This window comes from Tigriopus californicus, chromosome 9, assembly GCF_007210705.1.
Source record: "Tigriopus californicus strain San Diego chromosome 9, Tcal_SD_v2.1, whole genome shotgun sequence".
Lineage (NCBI taxonomy): Eukaryota > Metazoa > Arthropoda > Copepoda > Harpacticoida > Harpacticidae > Tigriopus > Tigriopus californicus.
Window position 1 is genome coordinate 5,065,308 of NC_081448.1, and position 14,690 is coordinate 5,079,997.

Here is a 14,690-nt window from a genome sequence, read left to right on the forward strand (position 1 = left end):
GAAAGACCGGGATTATATAGGTCACCTTCAGCCATCTTCAATAATAGCGGAATTAGATTCTTTTGTATATACTTCTACTCTCACTACTACCAAGACAACTATTGCTGGGCAGAAATCAACTGAATATATCTGCCAACTGTTTTACCACTAACAAAAATCATACTGATAAATTGAAGTTTGACTCTTTGTTCTTTTATTTTCCAAATGATGTTCGCACTGACAAAAATCGAGCTTTCAGCAGCAGAAACTACACAGAGATGGATCCTTGAAAATGGAAGAAAATTAATTAATTCGATCATTGCTTCCCAGCGGCTTTAGTTAATATCTTGGTTGCTGGAGAAACGACGATTTAAAAACGTGAACACGGAAAATCATAACGTAGGCGCTTAGGCGCACTTAGAATTGGGCAACAGGCTGCTGTACAAACGTGAACACGGAAAATCATAACGTAGGCGCTTAGGCGCACTTAGAATTGGGCAACAGGAAGGTCATCTTCCCGGAAGGATATTTTCTAGGGAGAAAAGAGGCCCGATTAACATCCACCGAATTTATCGGTTTTTGCCTATCATCAGGGGGTTGGAAATTAGGGCACAGAAGGTAATGCGTTTCAAGAATTCAAATTGGCCGTCAACTTTTCACACCTCTCTCCGTGGCCAGAACCATGTGAATTAATGAACTGAAGAAGGAAAGACAGGTCTCAATTCAAGGCGGTCGTATCAGATGGCAAGTGATTAGACCGGTGAAAAGTAGAACATCCTGAATCGCTCATCGGAACATGAGACGTTATAACATGTCATTGGCCGTTGAGTAGGATCTAATATTGAATCACTCGTTTAATGGGAAAAAGGGTTTGTGGGCTTATCTAAAAGTACGGGGACTGAGAGTAGGGTGACTGACCATAGGGTGAGGGATAAGGATAACTGGGGTTCGGCATGTGCAGCCCATGAGAATAGGGCGAGGCTGCAAAGCCATGATGAGCAGCGCCATACGCATTGGGATACTGTCCGTAATACGACATCCCCATGTGGCCCATGGCCGCCTGCATTGGGTTCGCTGAGAACGAGTTGCCTGCTCCGCCCAAGAATCCGGCAGGAGCGCCAAACGAGGATGACGAAGGGAACATGCCGGCGGCGGCCGCATAAGGGTTGCTCGGACCCGTGGGAAGCCCGTGGTATTTACTCATCATCATGTCGGCTGCGGCTTGCGCATGGTGGTGATGAGAAGGTGTGGAGGTAAGGGAGGACACCGAGAAAGGGTCAGCATTGCTGGAGGTTGCGTTGCTATTGCTGTAGACTAAGGAGTTCACGGAGAAGTCCGTGGGAGCACTCGAGGCCGACGAGGAGTTCGCGGCGATGGCACTGGGAAGTTGAGAATAATTTGTACTTTCTGAACCCAGATCTGAGGTACTTGGCACATTGTAATTGGGAAAACTACCGGACACCCCTCCCCCTCCTCCTCCTCCTCCTCCTCCGACAGAGGCGGCGACGCCAACACCCCCGCTCGTGGGCTGGGGCGTGTGGAAAGAGGAAGGGTAGGGAGCCGGACTTTAGGGACCCACAGAACGGGGCGTGTTCGGATGACTTCCGGCCCCTGATGTTCCTGAGAATACACCACTGTCATTTTCAGCCGCAATCGCCGGAATCTGTTCCACCAGAGATTCCAGGCCCGTGATGCTCTTCGTGGTGACATCGTCGGATTTGGTGTTGGAGCCGTTGGAGCTCACGCTGTGATTGTTTTGATGGGGAGGTGTGACCTCGTAAGGGGCATAAGAACCGGCGTGGGGATTGTTGGACTGGACCGGTCCGACCGCCGACTCTGACGGGGGATAGTGATAGTTGCCAGCCCCTGAAGGCGGATATCGATCCGAATTCGGGGAGGGGTGAGTGGCAGGGTGATTACTGGCAAGGGCGGCTGACTCGGGGTCCAGATCCGAAGAGCGGGAAAAGTCCTGACTGTTGCTGACGCACAAGCCCGTGGATTGTGGCCCTTGGTTCAAACGATCGTTGATGATGTTGCCGTCCAGAGCGCCTTGCGGGTCGAAGAAGGGCTTCTTCAAGTCCACGGGTTTCTCATCCACCTCGGACAGGTCAGAGCAACTGAAGTTGGGCGAAAATGGAGGCAGAGGGGGGACGATTTTGGTCGGTTTATTAGCCATGGACAATGGCGTAGAAGCCAAGAGACTGCTCGTCGAATGGCTATTGGTGGACACACCCGTGAGCGAGAGGCTATCGCTGCCCGTTAATTTCGAATCAGAGGAATTCTCACCAATGTCCAAGCCATGATCCTCCAACACATCCCGCTTCTTGGATTTCTTGGACGCCGTGTAAACCGTGCCCGGAGGAAGGTCAGTCTTTTTGGGTCGGCCTCGCTTTTTCTTTCCCGTCAGAGGATCGATGGGATTGCTACCCCGAGGAATCGGATTGCCCGATGAATCCACCGCTCTTCGCTTCGGAGGCGGGAGGGACCCATCAGGACGGGGCTTGGGCGGTCGACCCCTTCGTTTCTTCCCGGTTTGCGGATCAATCCGTATGTCCAGGGCGCTAGGTAAGTCACTTGAACCCCCGGAGTCGCTGGAGAACACTTTGAATTCAGAGTTCATCTTGGCCAAATGGCCGCCGCCTTCGTCGGACGATCCCGCCGTGTTAAGGAGCCCCGCTCTTTCGAGCTTCTTCTGTGTACTTTCGTTGAAGTTCTTGAGCTTGACGTCCTTGAATACGATCTCGTCGTCGTTGAGTTCGGAGAGGGCCCCGGTCAGGTAATCGCGGAATTTCTTCAAAGCCGAATAAAATGGCACCTTATCAACGGCTCGTGGAAGCTGGGCACACCTCGCACTCGAATTGGGCATCACCCACACAAACTAAAATCGGAACCACGAAGAGAAACAAGTTGATGATTAGTTTCATTCGTACCCTAACATAATACATGCAGCATACAATCGGATCGTTCCATTTCAGTCGGGTGGGTTTGGTGGACAGGTCCTTGGCAAGACTTACCGTGTTGGTTCCATCGATGGGCTCGGGTTGTTTGCCTAAGTGGAATTCTTTGTTGGCTCTGAAGACCTCATAGATGCCCTTCCCGTTGAAGACGGCGATCTTGGGCTTGTATTCCTTGATCTTATCAATGAGGGCTTGCGTACCTACAGTAGAGGAGAAATACGGGATCAACTCGAGGGATCAGCTGTGAGATGCTGACGATTATTCAGTTGATCACTTCCTTCAGGGATCGACATTTGGGAATGGTTTGGATTTTTTTCATTTTTTTCATTTAGTTTTGTACGTTCATATTTACATTATGACGAACATGAATCCATCATGTAGTACCAAGCGTTGTGCATTGGTGGTTCCAATAACTAGATCCTGAACGTTGGGTTCACTTTGTTTTCACTTGTTACCGTCCACGTCATGTGTAAATTTTGGCCTACGTTACACACCTACGCATTAATTCTTTTTAATTAAGCCATCATTTCAAGCCATTAAATTGTATAGGGCGTGCCCATTGCAAAATACGATTCCTTCATTTAAGGTCAAACACGTATCCTGAGTAAGTTCCTTCTTACCATCAATGATTTCCTTCTTGGACAAGTTTGCACTTCCCCGCGTGGTCCGCTCGACTATATTGGTGAATCCAATCCCATGGTCCAAGCATTTCACATCATCTTCGGCCGTCATAGGTCGGGGTATCAGCCCCGAGAGAAACAAGCATTTCCCTGAAACAGATGCAGACTGTTGTGTGATACACTTGTGATTATATTCTAGGCCCTTAAACTCAGGAGGTCTCCACGATCCGTCTGGCCCGCTTTCTCTCAAGCGTTCGGTCGGTCGGTCTAATGACGGCGACAATAGACTTAAATATCATAAATGACATAAGGCGACCGATCTGAGTGCTACTCACAGAAATGATTGCCTGGACCCGCGTAGTGATGTCCCTTGTAGGCGGCGTACATGCCGGGATTGATTCCAATCTACACCACGGTGAAGAAGAGAAAGGCAAATCATGTTATTTGATACGTTTGATATCAACACCTCTCCGCGTAGTACATTCCAGGTCCTAGATGAACGGTAGAGGTTCGAACGAACGACGAGAACGCCAAGTGTGGCACTCAGCCGACGAGGAATTGAGTGGTAAGTAAGCAACATGGAGGTAGATCTCCGTTAGCATTGTTTCAAATATAGGATTGGCCACATGTGAATTATTCGTCGAGGTAAAAAAAATAGACCCGTCAAGCGATTGTCGGCGTTGTTCCCCAAGTAACTAAATAAATGCCAAGTACTGACTAGCCATCGGTGATTCGGATCTCAATCCGAACGAAGGCCAGGAGAAGCGAAGTGCTTTTCAGGTTAGATCAGCTTTACTGTCAGTACGATGTTGATTCGAGTTTCAAGGTCACAACTCGTTTATCACACCTTCAGTGTATTTAACAATTTATCCTAGCTCAAGCTGGACATTGATCGAAACGGTAGCAGAGCGATAGGCATGGGAGACACTTACAATCAGGATATCCAAGTCTTGAGCTAGAACGTCTGGAAGAAGTCGCTTGGCAATTTCTTCTTCAGACATCCCGTTGAACCGGTTATGCTTGCGTCTGGGTTTGGGAGCTTCCCCATCTTTTGGCTCTGCTTTGCATTTGGACTTCTTTTTGGGCTCGGACTCGTCCTCGGCAATGATCAGACGATTCTCATCATCTTCGCTTTCGGGTGAGGTGATCTTCCGATCCACTCTAGAATATGTCAGACTTAAAAATTAATCATCTGCAATTTCAAACTCTTTCAGTTTGATTCCTCAATCAATCATAAAGTGAATCGAAAGGCTCTCTGGAGTTCCACCCCCTGACAAAGAGGGCATTAAGACCTTGTTAGGTCCTCCTTGGGAGTCTTTTGCATCTGTCTTGGTGGGATCGAGAAAGGGATTTTTCGACTATGATTTAAAGGGGCGAGAAAAAAAGACGAGAATAATGGTTGCAACTTGAAGCAGACCTCGGGCTCCGATTTTTCTTCTTCAAAGATTGACTGCGAGGAATAAGAAAATAAGGAAGGAACTGAATGTGGGAAGGCAAGCAACTCTTGAGGGACGTCTAGAATAAGAAGAAGGAAGAAGGAAGGGAGGAGGAGCTCCAATGAAGCACCAACGAAAGACGAGGAAGAGAAGGAGAGGCTCTCGAGAATATGAAAATGTTTTGATAAAGGCTGGATCAATTTTCTCCAAGCAAAACATCGAACTGCTATTAAATTCAACGTCAAAGTGAAACGCGAAAGGAAACCTCTCCCAACCATATGCCCAAACAACATTGGTCCTTCGAGCTCCCAAATCTGAACTCTCCGTGAATTGAAAGGCCATGAATGGGTTACACAAAAGAGCAAGTGAATTGGCACTTACTTGTCTTCATCTTCAGAGAAGTCCTCCTTCATTAGATGGTCATGGAGAGGGTCTTTGGCCGTGGCCAAGTCGTGAGAATCATTGAAACTGATCAGACTGGAGGTGCTATTCGTGGATGAACTGCCACGACGATTGGCCTTGGGACTAGATTTCTTAGCTGGCTTGGATTGGGCATCTTCACTGGCTTTAGGTGGCCTTTCCCGTTTCGTTTTGGTTTTGGACGCACCATTATTCTCTTTGGGCTTCTTAGGCGACACTTTCTTGGTTGACGGTTTTTCCTCTCCCATCGATGAGAAGCTATAAGGGTCAAGTTTCTTGGGAGAGGTTTTCTTCTTGGATTTGAGTGGCGGTTCACTTTTATTCTGACTAGCTCCATCTTGAGATTCTTGGATATCGGGCTTTGGAGGGTTGCTAACACATTGTTCACGGTTTCGTTGTTCGTTGACGGAGGAGGAGGAAGACACATCTTTGACACTGGCTTCATCTTTCACTGTTGTCGAATCCAGGGCCTTACTCCCCGATAAATGTTCAGACATATTGTCAACTTCACGGTCGGGCTCACAGATATGGAGCGTTTGATTCGCGTTGTCGTCGTCATCCGCTTCTTCCTTGATATTGACACTGTCGTCTGTCTCGTGTTGATTTTCCTCATCCTCCTTTTTCCCATTCTCAATGCAATGAGGATTAAAATTCACTTTGCTATTGTCAAGATGAGAATCGTCGGGTTTTTCATCGGATTCGTTGACCGGGATCACAGAACGTTCTTGATTTTGTTCTCCTTGTGCTTGATCCTCCATGCTGTTGTGGTCGTTCTTGTCCTTTTTTCCCTTGGGAAGCTCTTCAGGTGGCTCATTGTTATTGCTCGTTCATAGTTATTATAGCTTTATGTCGTTGTCATAATCTCACGCATCAGCCTGCAAAATGGCGTTGCCGCACAAGGAAAGCGAGCAACATCAATCAAGTGTAAAAATTGACCGAATGATTGCTGTCTCTTCGAAAGACTGCAAGGCCATCTCTTGTACCCTAACAACGACTGCATTGGCTTCCCATCAAAATAATAATAATAATAATAATAACAGTAATTGTCATAATAGTGATGTTTGGCATATTTGTCAATGCTCTCAAAGCCGTGTTTTGAAACAGCACTGCCTCCTTGTTCCCCACGAGAGTCACGGTATGTAGATAACTTAAAAAACAAAAACACACCACCGCAACCTCAAATGATGATAGTTCTATTATAGAGAAGATAAAGGGAATCTTTGAAGTGTGATCTTTGTTCCCGGGATACTCACATGTATGGAATAATCTCAAAAAGAGGATATGAGTGTTTGTGTTTGTCACTGGATGATCCGGTCATCCTTGGTGACCCGACCACCCACAATCCATGATGGTGCACTTGGGATTTGGGTTGGGATGTTCAACCAATGTTGAAAATAACTCCTGCCTCGCCTCAGCTAACTCCATAAAACTCTTGATTTTTTGAGGCAGCAGCATTGAAGCACGGCCGAAGTGCTGGGTACGGGTGGTGGTGGTGGTGATGATGGTGGTGGTGGTATAGCAGTTGCTTGCTTTCCCATTTTCTTGTACAGTTCCCTTGTCTTGTTCTTCTTGTCCTCCTCCTCGAACTCTTCGTAGTCGGCCTCCTTCTCCTCCTTCTTTTCCTCGTCCTCTTTCTCCTTCTTGGTCCTCGAGTTCTTCAGTTTCTCGGTTTCTCGCTCTCCTTGTTCTCTCCGAGTCTCTCTGTTCCTCGGACTCACCGAGTTACTGCATGTACGAACGACGAACACTCCTCGCATTCACTCCTTGTGGAGCGGGAAGATGGCCCAGCTTCCAGCTTGCGAGGCTTTCAAGCATGGCCCATCATCTAACAGCATGCACCCTTCCTCGTCTTCCTCAGCCAGAGCTTCCCTCTGCCGCAAAACTACTACTGTGCCACAGACACCAACACCACCATGGCCACCATCCCCGCACAAGTATTGAACTTGGTCCTAGTCGACCACGTCGAGTTCTCCTGGGTCTCTCTTTCGCTCTCTTTCTCTCTCTCTCTCTCTCTCTCAGCAACACGGGCAGTATCTTGTTCGTCGTGTGTAGTGTGTACACTCCTTTGGTCGGCCCCTTCTTCCCTCCACTCCAGGGGCATGTGCATCAAGAACAAGTACGACATGCCTCTTTCTTTCTCCCTTTCTGAGTCGTCTTTCTGGCCAGTTCTTTCCAGTTCCCCTTGGATATTCAAGTTGCGAAGAAGAAGACTTGGGTCGGGAATGGTGTTCCTTGCGTACGAACGAATGAAACTTACTGCAACAACCACAACAACAGCGAGGCCAGAAGAACTCTCAGGGAAGACGAGCCCGAGGAGCAACCGTGTGAGTGAGTGAGCGAATGCGAGGGGTGCGGGCGTCTGTCTTCATTCTTTCTCTCCTCATTCGATCTACTACTCATTGAATGGAGTGCGATGGGATGCACTGATCCGTTGAGAGCTCTCCTTCGACCCACACCACCACTATCCCCACCATCACCGCCACCACCACCACCACCCATGCATGCATGCACGACCTACGATGTTATGCAGTTAACGAACAGCATGGGTTTGTCCGTATTTTCCACGACCATGTCCCCACGGTCGAGGATAGACGATCAGAATTCATGATCAAATGTCCGCAGACTTGACCGTGATCGAGTAGAGCTCAAATGGTTTATTTTCAACAGTGTCAGGGAAGTATTAGAAAAAATATGATCTAAGTGGAAATGAGAGAATGTTCAACCAATACCCGATTATTTTAGCCTGAAATATTGAGACGACAAGAAATCACATCTGAGATCGTCTGGAAAAGCTTGCAAATGGTCGGGAGAGCCAATGGTAGGTGGGTGGTGTGAATGGCGAACGTGGGTGGATGTGGAAGTATCACTTGGAACTGTAGACTACGATGGTAGAAAAAGGAAAGAAATGTTGGGCGCTCGTTTCTTTCTTTCCTTCCTTGCATTCAGCAGCCTTTTCGTGCTCCTTAACCGGTCGCGGGATTATTGTGTCCCTCCTTGCAAATCGATCTTTCTCCTATTCTCTAGGGGATGATTTTATTTCGAGATTTCGTTACTTCCCCATTGCATTTTATGACTTGATGATTTCGTTCATTGTCATGAGAAACGTTTAAAAAATAAATCGAGAAGCAGATGTGTGGGACCACTATTCCACCTTTTCCCTGAATGCTCGGATGACGGAGATATTCGTTGTGCATGAGCTCAGTATAATTGGGCAATTTTTCCGGCATGCACGTCAAACCAGCACCAAAATAATGCGGTCAAAGGTGAGAAGACAGCTCTTTCTCACTTGTTCGTAGCCACTTTGCCGTCATCGAGAGCAAATGAAGCACCTTTCAAAAGCCACAAGACCCCTTAAGTAAACGATATTTAAGAGTCACGGCATTATCAAATAATGTTCGAAGTTGGAGAGTATAGTATGTGTGTATTCCAAAGAAACGTGTCAGTTGTTTGGATTAGAAAAGGTTGTTTTCCAAAAGAGACGTTTGAAGGATCTTTTTGAATGTCATTTGAACCTGACTGGTCAATGGAGAATCCGATGGTAGGCTCTTGGACATGGCCTGGAACTCTTTCAACATTTCCTCACCCACTGAAAACTTCCCATCTTTGGAAGGGGCAGACTTCTCGTCAAAGACGTCCAGCTTCAAATCGAAATTCTTTGGACTCGAGTAACCTTGAAGCGAGGATTGCGACACCACAATTTTTCCATATTGAAGCAAGAGCGACACGACATCTTCGATCAAGGGAGGAAATGCCTTACAAAAGCGAGGAAGTGCGTCCAATACCGATGGAAACAACTCATTTCGCTCCTCTTGAGAAAGTACTGTAACAATAATTAGAAAGACCAAAATCATCCTCCCATTTCCATGCTTCTTAAAACATCATTCTGAATTCGTTCCATCATTCCAGTTTACATCCAACGTAGATCAGTTATTACCTGAGAGCAACGTGGACAGGGCATTAACGGCAAGCCTTGCAATGGAATACGATCTCGGTAGAGCGTATTGAATCGAAAGATGGGAAATGAGGTCCACGCCGAATATTTGCTTGTCCACATCGGGCTGACTGAGAAGTTCGGGAACAAAGTCCAGGCAAATGTGCATAGATGGAACTCCAGGGACTGTGAGGGCCAAGGCTCTCTGGGGATATCCCTAAATTGTTGAGAAATATGATACTATGTGTGCTGTGTCTTAAATTTCTTTCACAATGGACAAGCTTTTGGCATACCTGAAAGTGGACGAGCTTGGCTAAGGTCGGATCCGTGATGAACGCCTCGTGAATGTAAGAGCAAACCAGACTCTGAACCTCTCTCAGATCGCTGAGCACCATTTTATCTTCTTCATCGTCCCTCTGAGGGACGACCGATTCGAGCAAAATCTGAATGACAGCACTCTCTTGAGTTGAAACAAGGGCGTTTTTCAACTCTTCTCGCTCCATATCATTCGAGATCTGGGCATTGGGAGTTCTCTCCATGATGGGATTATCCAAAATGTGCTGGGTTAAATGCGTTTTCGAGGCAGCCAAGCAAGCTTTCAAAATGTAAATCATAATTTCCAAGATCGGTCCGCATCGAAACACGCGCCGATCACACCGCAACACTTGCAAGGGATCAATGATGATGTCATCATAAGATATTCTTTTCTTCCCGCAGAAGTTTCCAGTGTCCTCATGAACAACGGCATTACAAGTGATGGACCACAATTTTCGAGGAAACACCCGGTTCATTTCGAACCAGACGTTTTTGTATAAATCTAGAAAGAAACCCACGCATTATTTCATCGCGTGGAACTTAAAAACTCGGATCCAAAAGGTTACCTTTGATTTGTCGGGGGGTATCTGGCTTGAGCATTTCGCGAATGCTTCCGATTACGACGTCCGAGAATTTCCAAACATCGGAACAAGGGAGCTGAAGCAGTTGTCTCATCACTAAAATAAGCTTGGAAGGACAGGACTGAATACAACTGAATGCCTCTTTGACGTCAGGCAAAGCTGGGCCTGATCGAGAGTTGGTGGATGCAAAAGATGAAGAAGCCGAGAACGAGGACGTTTTGAGGACCCTGTCGTCTTCCAACCAATCTTGGACGAGACAAAGGTGCGGAAATTGAGTGGAACACAATCTCAGGAGCTGCGGGAAGATGCCACCAAAGTCCTCTTGATTCTGATCCGCCACTTGTACCAAAAACTTGATGGGCAATTCCGCCAAAAGCTCGTGAGAATAGCGGAGAACTTTCCGTTGAGATGCCAAGATTTGCTTCATGTGTGTGAGACGCACTTGCTCGTACAACAAAATGTAATAAAGCATCACAATCTGAGCTGATGCGCTGAAATGGCGTTCTCCATTTAAGTCCATTTTGGAGGCGTTCAAAGGCGATCCCGCCCGGGACGATCGAGGCGTGGACCTGCTGCGAAAAGGTGTGACATCTCGAGAACGTCCTTTAGCTTTTAAGGGCGTACTCAAGGTAGGGACCGCAAACACAGGGTGTTTAAATACAGCACGAATCTCCTTCTCTGAAATCGGCTCATTGGTTTGATCAAGCACTCCTCGATTTGTGGCCGGGACAAGGATTGAGTTTACATATACCTCGATGAGGGACGGTAAAACAGGATGAAGGGGCGTTGATGAAGCGCATATTTGGTTATAGATCCATTCTTTAATGGACACTCGATTCTTTGAAAATGTACGAGATTTCAGTAACTGATGCACACAATGAATGGGAAGAAATCCCGCGCAATCAGCGGATAGATGCATGGTCACAGGCACTTTCACCGCGTGGGAAGCGACCACATGCTCAGTGAATATATCTTGAGTGAAAATGGTCTTCATTTTGTTCATGCCCGTGGTTCGGATGGCAAACTTCATGCCCAGAGTCTGGCAGACTAGGTCGCAAATGGCCGATAATTGCTGGGAGTGGAAATGAATGGCCATTAGCAAGAGCATCTCACCAAATGACGCAGACACCGCGGCCTTTTGTTCAAAGTAGGTCTCCTCTTGGACCAACCATTTGAGCCATTCAACTGCCTTCTTCTCTAATTCTGGTGCGGAAAGCAATGAGTTGCAAGCGATGATCATACACAACCCCAAGGATACAAACTTGATTCCAGCCGGAGTGGGTGGGGGTTGGGAAGTGATTAGCTCAAGTAGATGATGGATTTCTTCCTCTGAGAACCTAGAACAGAACATTCTTGGTATTATGTCGAAATTGTGGCGACCATGTTGCCTTTACCGGTACCCGATCCCTATGGCTCATACCCGTTCATCCTTACATAATATGATTTCTTGCCCTTAACCTCTGTTGATCTAACATCTCTCACTTGATCATCGGGCGGCCTTCACTATTTGAGGGGCCATTTTGGACCCCGCCATAACATGTTCAGAAGAAATACCTCAATCTGCAATGGTGGACTTACTTCATGCCGGCAATGCCTCTTAAAGCGGTGTAGAGCCTTAGCAAGGCGGAGGCACGCACAATGTTTTGATGCACTGCTTTGGAATCTGGGGCACGCAGAATAACGGTTAGTTCGCGGAGATGGCCTAACAATGCCGCTCGGTAGGCCTTCAAGGCCGGGTTCTGTTTCTGGCCATTGCGCACAAAGAATGAGATCCAAGACCGAATCTGAGGATCCGAACCCAAAAGTAGGCCGGACATACATGACACCATATCCGGTCCGTGTCTTTGCGTTTGTTGATGAAGAGTCAGAAGCAAGAGTAACGAAGGCATGCGACACCATTCGATACATTTGTTTCGAACGGAAATAATCTCTGACGGGTTCATTTGGCACAAACACAGAATTGCGTCCTGTCGGACCTTATTTCCTTGGGCCTCGTCTTGTTTATCCCCATTCTTTAACAAATGGAACACGACTGAAAAAAGACACCACCAACATTATACCAATAATACCAAATTGATGAACCATTTTCAACACGTTTCAAACTTACCGTCACTAAACGAATCGGGCTGATTGGCCACGACGTGGCAAATGATACTAGACCCAAACTTGAAGCGCAAAAGCGCCTCAGCCACTTCGCAAGGAAGTAATAAATTGGGCAATTCGGCCATGGCTATGCACAACACATCGCACACTTCCGAGAAGTAGACCAGATGATCGAACAGCTCGGACGATTGGATCACCATGGTTCCCTCAGTCATTCCAGTTTCCTCGGGCATTAAGGTATTGTGCAATTGAATCTAGAACATATCATCTACCTGTACGGCCAAGGCGGATCACCGGTACAGCAGCAGGCATTCCAGTTTCCTCGGGCATTAAGGTATTGTGCAATTGAATCTAGAACATATCATCTACATAAGATTTCATCGCTTCATAATCGTACAACTTCGAGAGAAATAATAAGAGATACCTTTATAGAACGAGATAAAAGAAATAAAAAGCTTTTTTTGTGACGGAATACGCTTAATGAAAAAAAAAGACAATTTTCAAAGGAAACTCTAAAAGTGGCGTCCGCTTGGCAAGTATTTCAAATTTGTTCCAAGATTTTTGAGATCTCCGAAAAACCTTCATGTATTTTTTTATCTATAGAAAAAGAGAGTACTATGAACGTTTTTACATTCTTTGTTTTAACGTCCAACGGCGCTCTCTAGGTTATTCATGTCAGGCAAGTTTAAAGAGAATATATATCTTTTTTAAAAGTCCGAAGAGCCAATTGATCCTACTTTTTATAATTAGGGCTGTAACTGAGTCCTAAATAATGATTCAGGACAGACTAAAGACCGATTCTTTGGTCGTTGATTGACTGTTTTCTATTACAAGTTGGAGGGTTTTGGTGAAGGTGGTCTTCTGACGAGAATGCTAATCATGAAATCATGACGAGGCATGAGAGTTTTCGTGACGTCATTTCATATTTTGAAGAAAACTTTGCCATGACAAAAAAAGGAATCTTCCATATTTACGATGAAGTTATGAAGTGACTATCCGTCCTCTAATTTGACATCCCCAATCATCCCTAATGCACCCCTTCAACCAGAGAGCTCATATAGAGAGTTAAGACGGGTGGGTGCTTTCAACGTAAGTTGATCGGGTCCCCTACAAAAATTGATGTACGAAAAGGGTTGGAAGGTAGAGTCTTAACATATGTGGGTTGATTAAAGACCGATCAAAAGTATCATTAAATCAATGAGACCAATGGTGAGATTACCAAGTTAGTCATTTTGGTCTGGCTTTTGTGTGTCCCCATCTCACCTGTCCCATGACCGTGATGATTTCCGCCAAAACCAACCTCAAGCGTCGCGTGGCGTCCGAGCGCTCAAACTCCAAGGCCGGCCCCAAGGCCAACGAGGGCACAAACGGACTGTCGCTGGCCCCGACTGCTCCGGGCGCACCGGCCGGACTGGCTCGAAAGGCCAATTCCTTGCGGACATCAGTTTCCAGGGCATGAAAATCGATCGAGAGCAGAGCTACCAAATTGTTGACCAACTCGATGCGCGATAAGATGCCCAAGATGGCCGTCCGATCGGCCGAGCACGAATGGGACGCGTCCAAAGATGAGATCAGCGACAAGCGGACCAACGTGGCCAACACGGGTCGAAGTTCGGCATCATCGGGCACGCGGCTCAACAGACCTACATCCACGCTCCGGATGGCCGAGAACACGCGCGGGGAGACGGGTGGCCAGCGTTCCGACCACATGATCCCAAGAGACCGCCAATCCAATCGACCACCGGCAATTGGAGGAAGAATTGTTTTCAGAACTTAGTCTTAAGGGGTTTGTTGTTGTTGACAAAGATGAGAAGGGCGTAGTGTTCCCAGATGATCACAGCTAAAAAAGCGCCAAAAATTAGTGAAAAAGCGCAAAATTTGGAAAATCATCACTGAGCTATGTCTTATGGTTCAATCAACTGATGCTATGGGTACTTGTCAAATCATATCATAGCCTCAGATTGTGGAATTTAAAGGGTTACCTAGATATTATCAAAAATATGTTGCTTTAGAAACCTTAATAATAGCCTAGACATAGAAGCGGAAGCTGAAGGATGCGTTATGGATGGTATGGACATGGAAAACCGTTATGGTGATTGGGGCTCGTGGATTGTTTGGCCCCGCCAATCGTCCCGCCATTTGAAAATGATGGTAGCCAAATGATTGATTACTGTTGGGTTATCATTCGAGGAAGTGATTTAGGAGATGAATATTAGGCATTGTTCTCCACATTCTCACATGAATAGTAGATATTTCAGCGAATTAACATTTTAGATACCCTTGATAAAGTCGATCCCCTTGCTTGATGGATGACATAGTGACCTAAAAGTGCGAACATATTTAGGAGA

The 14,690-nt window shown here is 46.6% G+C and overlaps 2 protein-coding genes and 1 long non-coding RNA gene across 3 annotated transcripts; 1 reads left to right on the forward strand and 2 right to left on the reverse strand.

Annotated features, from left to right (window-relative positions):
* Positions 1-808: 808 nt before the first annotated feature.
* Positions 809-7,324, reverse strand: LOC131887283 (uncharacterized). The gene is made up of 7 exons (XM_059235852.1): positions 6,666-7,324; positions 5,374-6,287; positions 4,489-4,717; positions 3,892-3,961; positions 3,557-3,706; positions 2,994-3,136; positions 809-2,857 (listed from the first exon to the last, which is right to left on the reverse strand). Exons 2-7 carry the CDS (start codon positions 6,168-6,170, stop codon positions 1,547-1,549), a joined length of 2,700 nt encoding a protein of 899 aa, XP_059091835.1. The 5' UTR covers positions 6,171-6,287; positions 6,666-7,324; the 3' UTR covers positions 809-1,546.
* On the forward strand, positions 3,746-10,776 carry LOC131887284 (uncharacterized). The gene is made up of 3 exons (XR_009374023.1): positions 3,746-3,971; positions 4,045-4,121; positions 9,319-10,776. It is a non-coding gene; the product is annotated as an uncharacterized LOC131887284 (long non-coding RNA).
* On the reverse strand, positions 8,814-14,137 carry LOC131887281 (integrator complex subunit 2-like). Its single transcript, XM_059235850.1, has 7 exons — positions 13,606-14,137; positions 12,347-12,596; positions 11,818-12,271; positions 10,225-11,576; positions 9,637-10,160; positions 9,347-9,560; positions 8,814-9,232 (listed from the first exon to the last, which is right to left on the reverse strand). Exons 1-7 carry the CDS (start codon positions 14,050-14,052, stop codon positions 8,865-8,867), a joined length of 3,609 nt encoding a protein of 1,202 aa, XP_059091833.1. The 5' UTR covers positions 14,053-14,137; the 3' UTR covers positions 8,814-8,864.
* Positions 14,138-14,690: the final 553 nt, after the last annotated feature.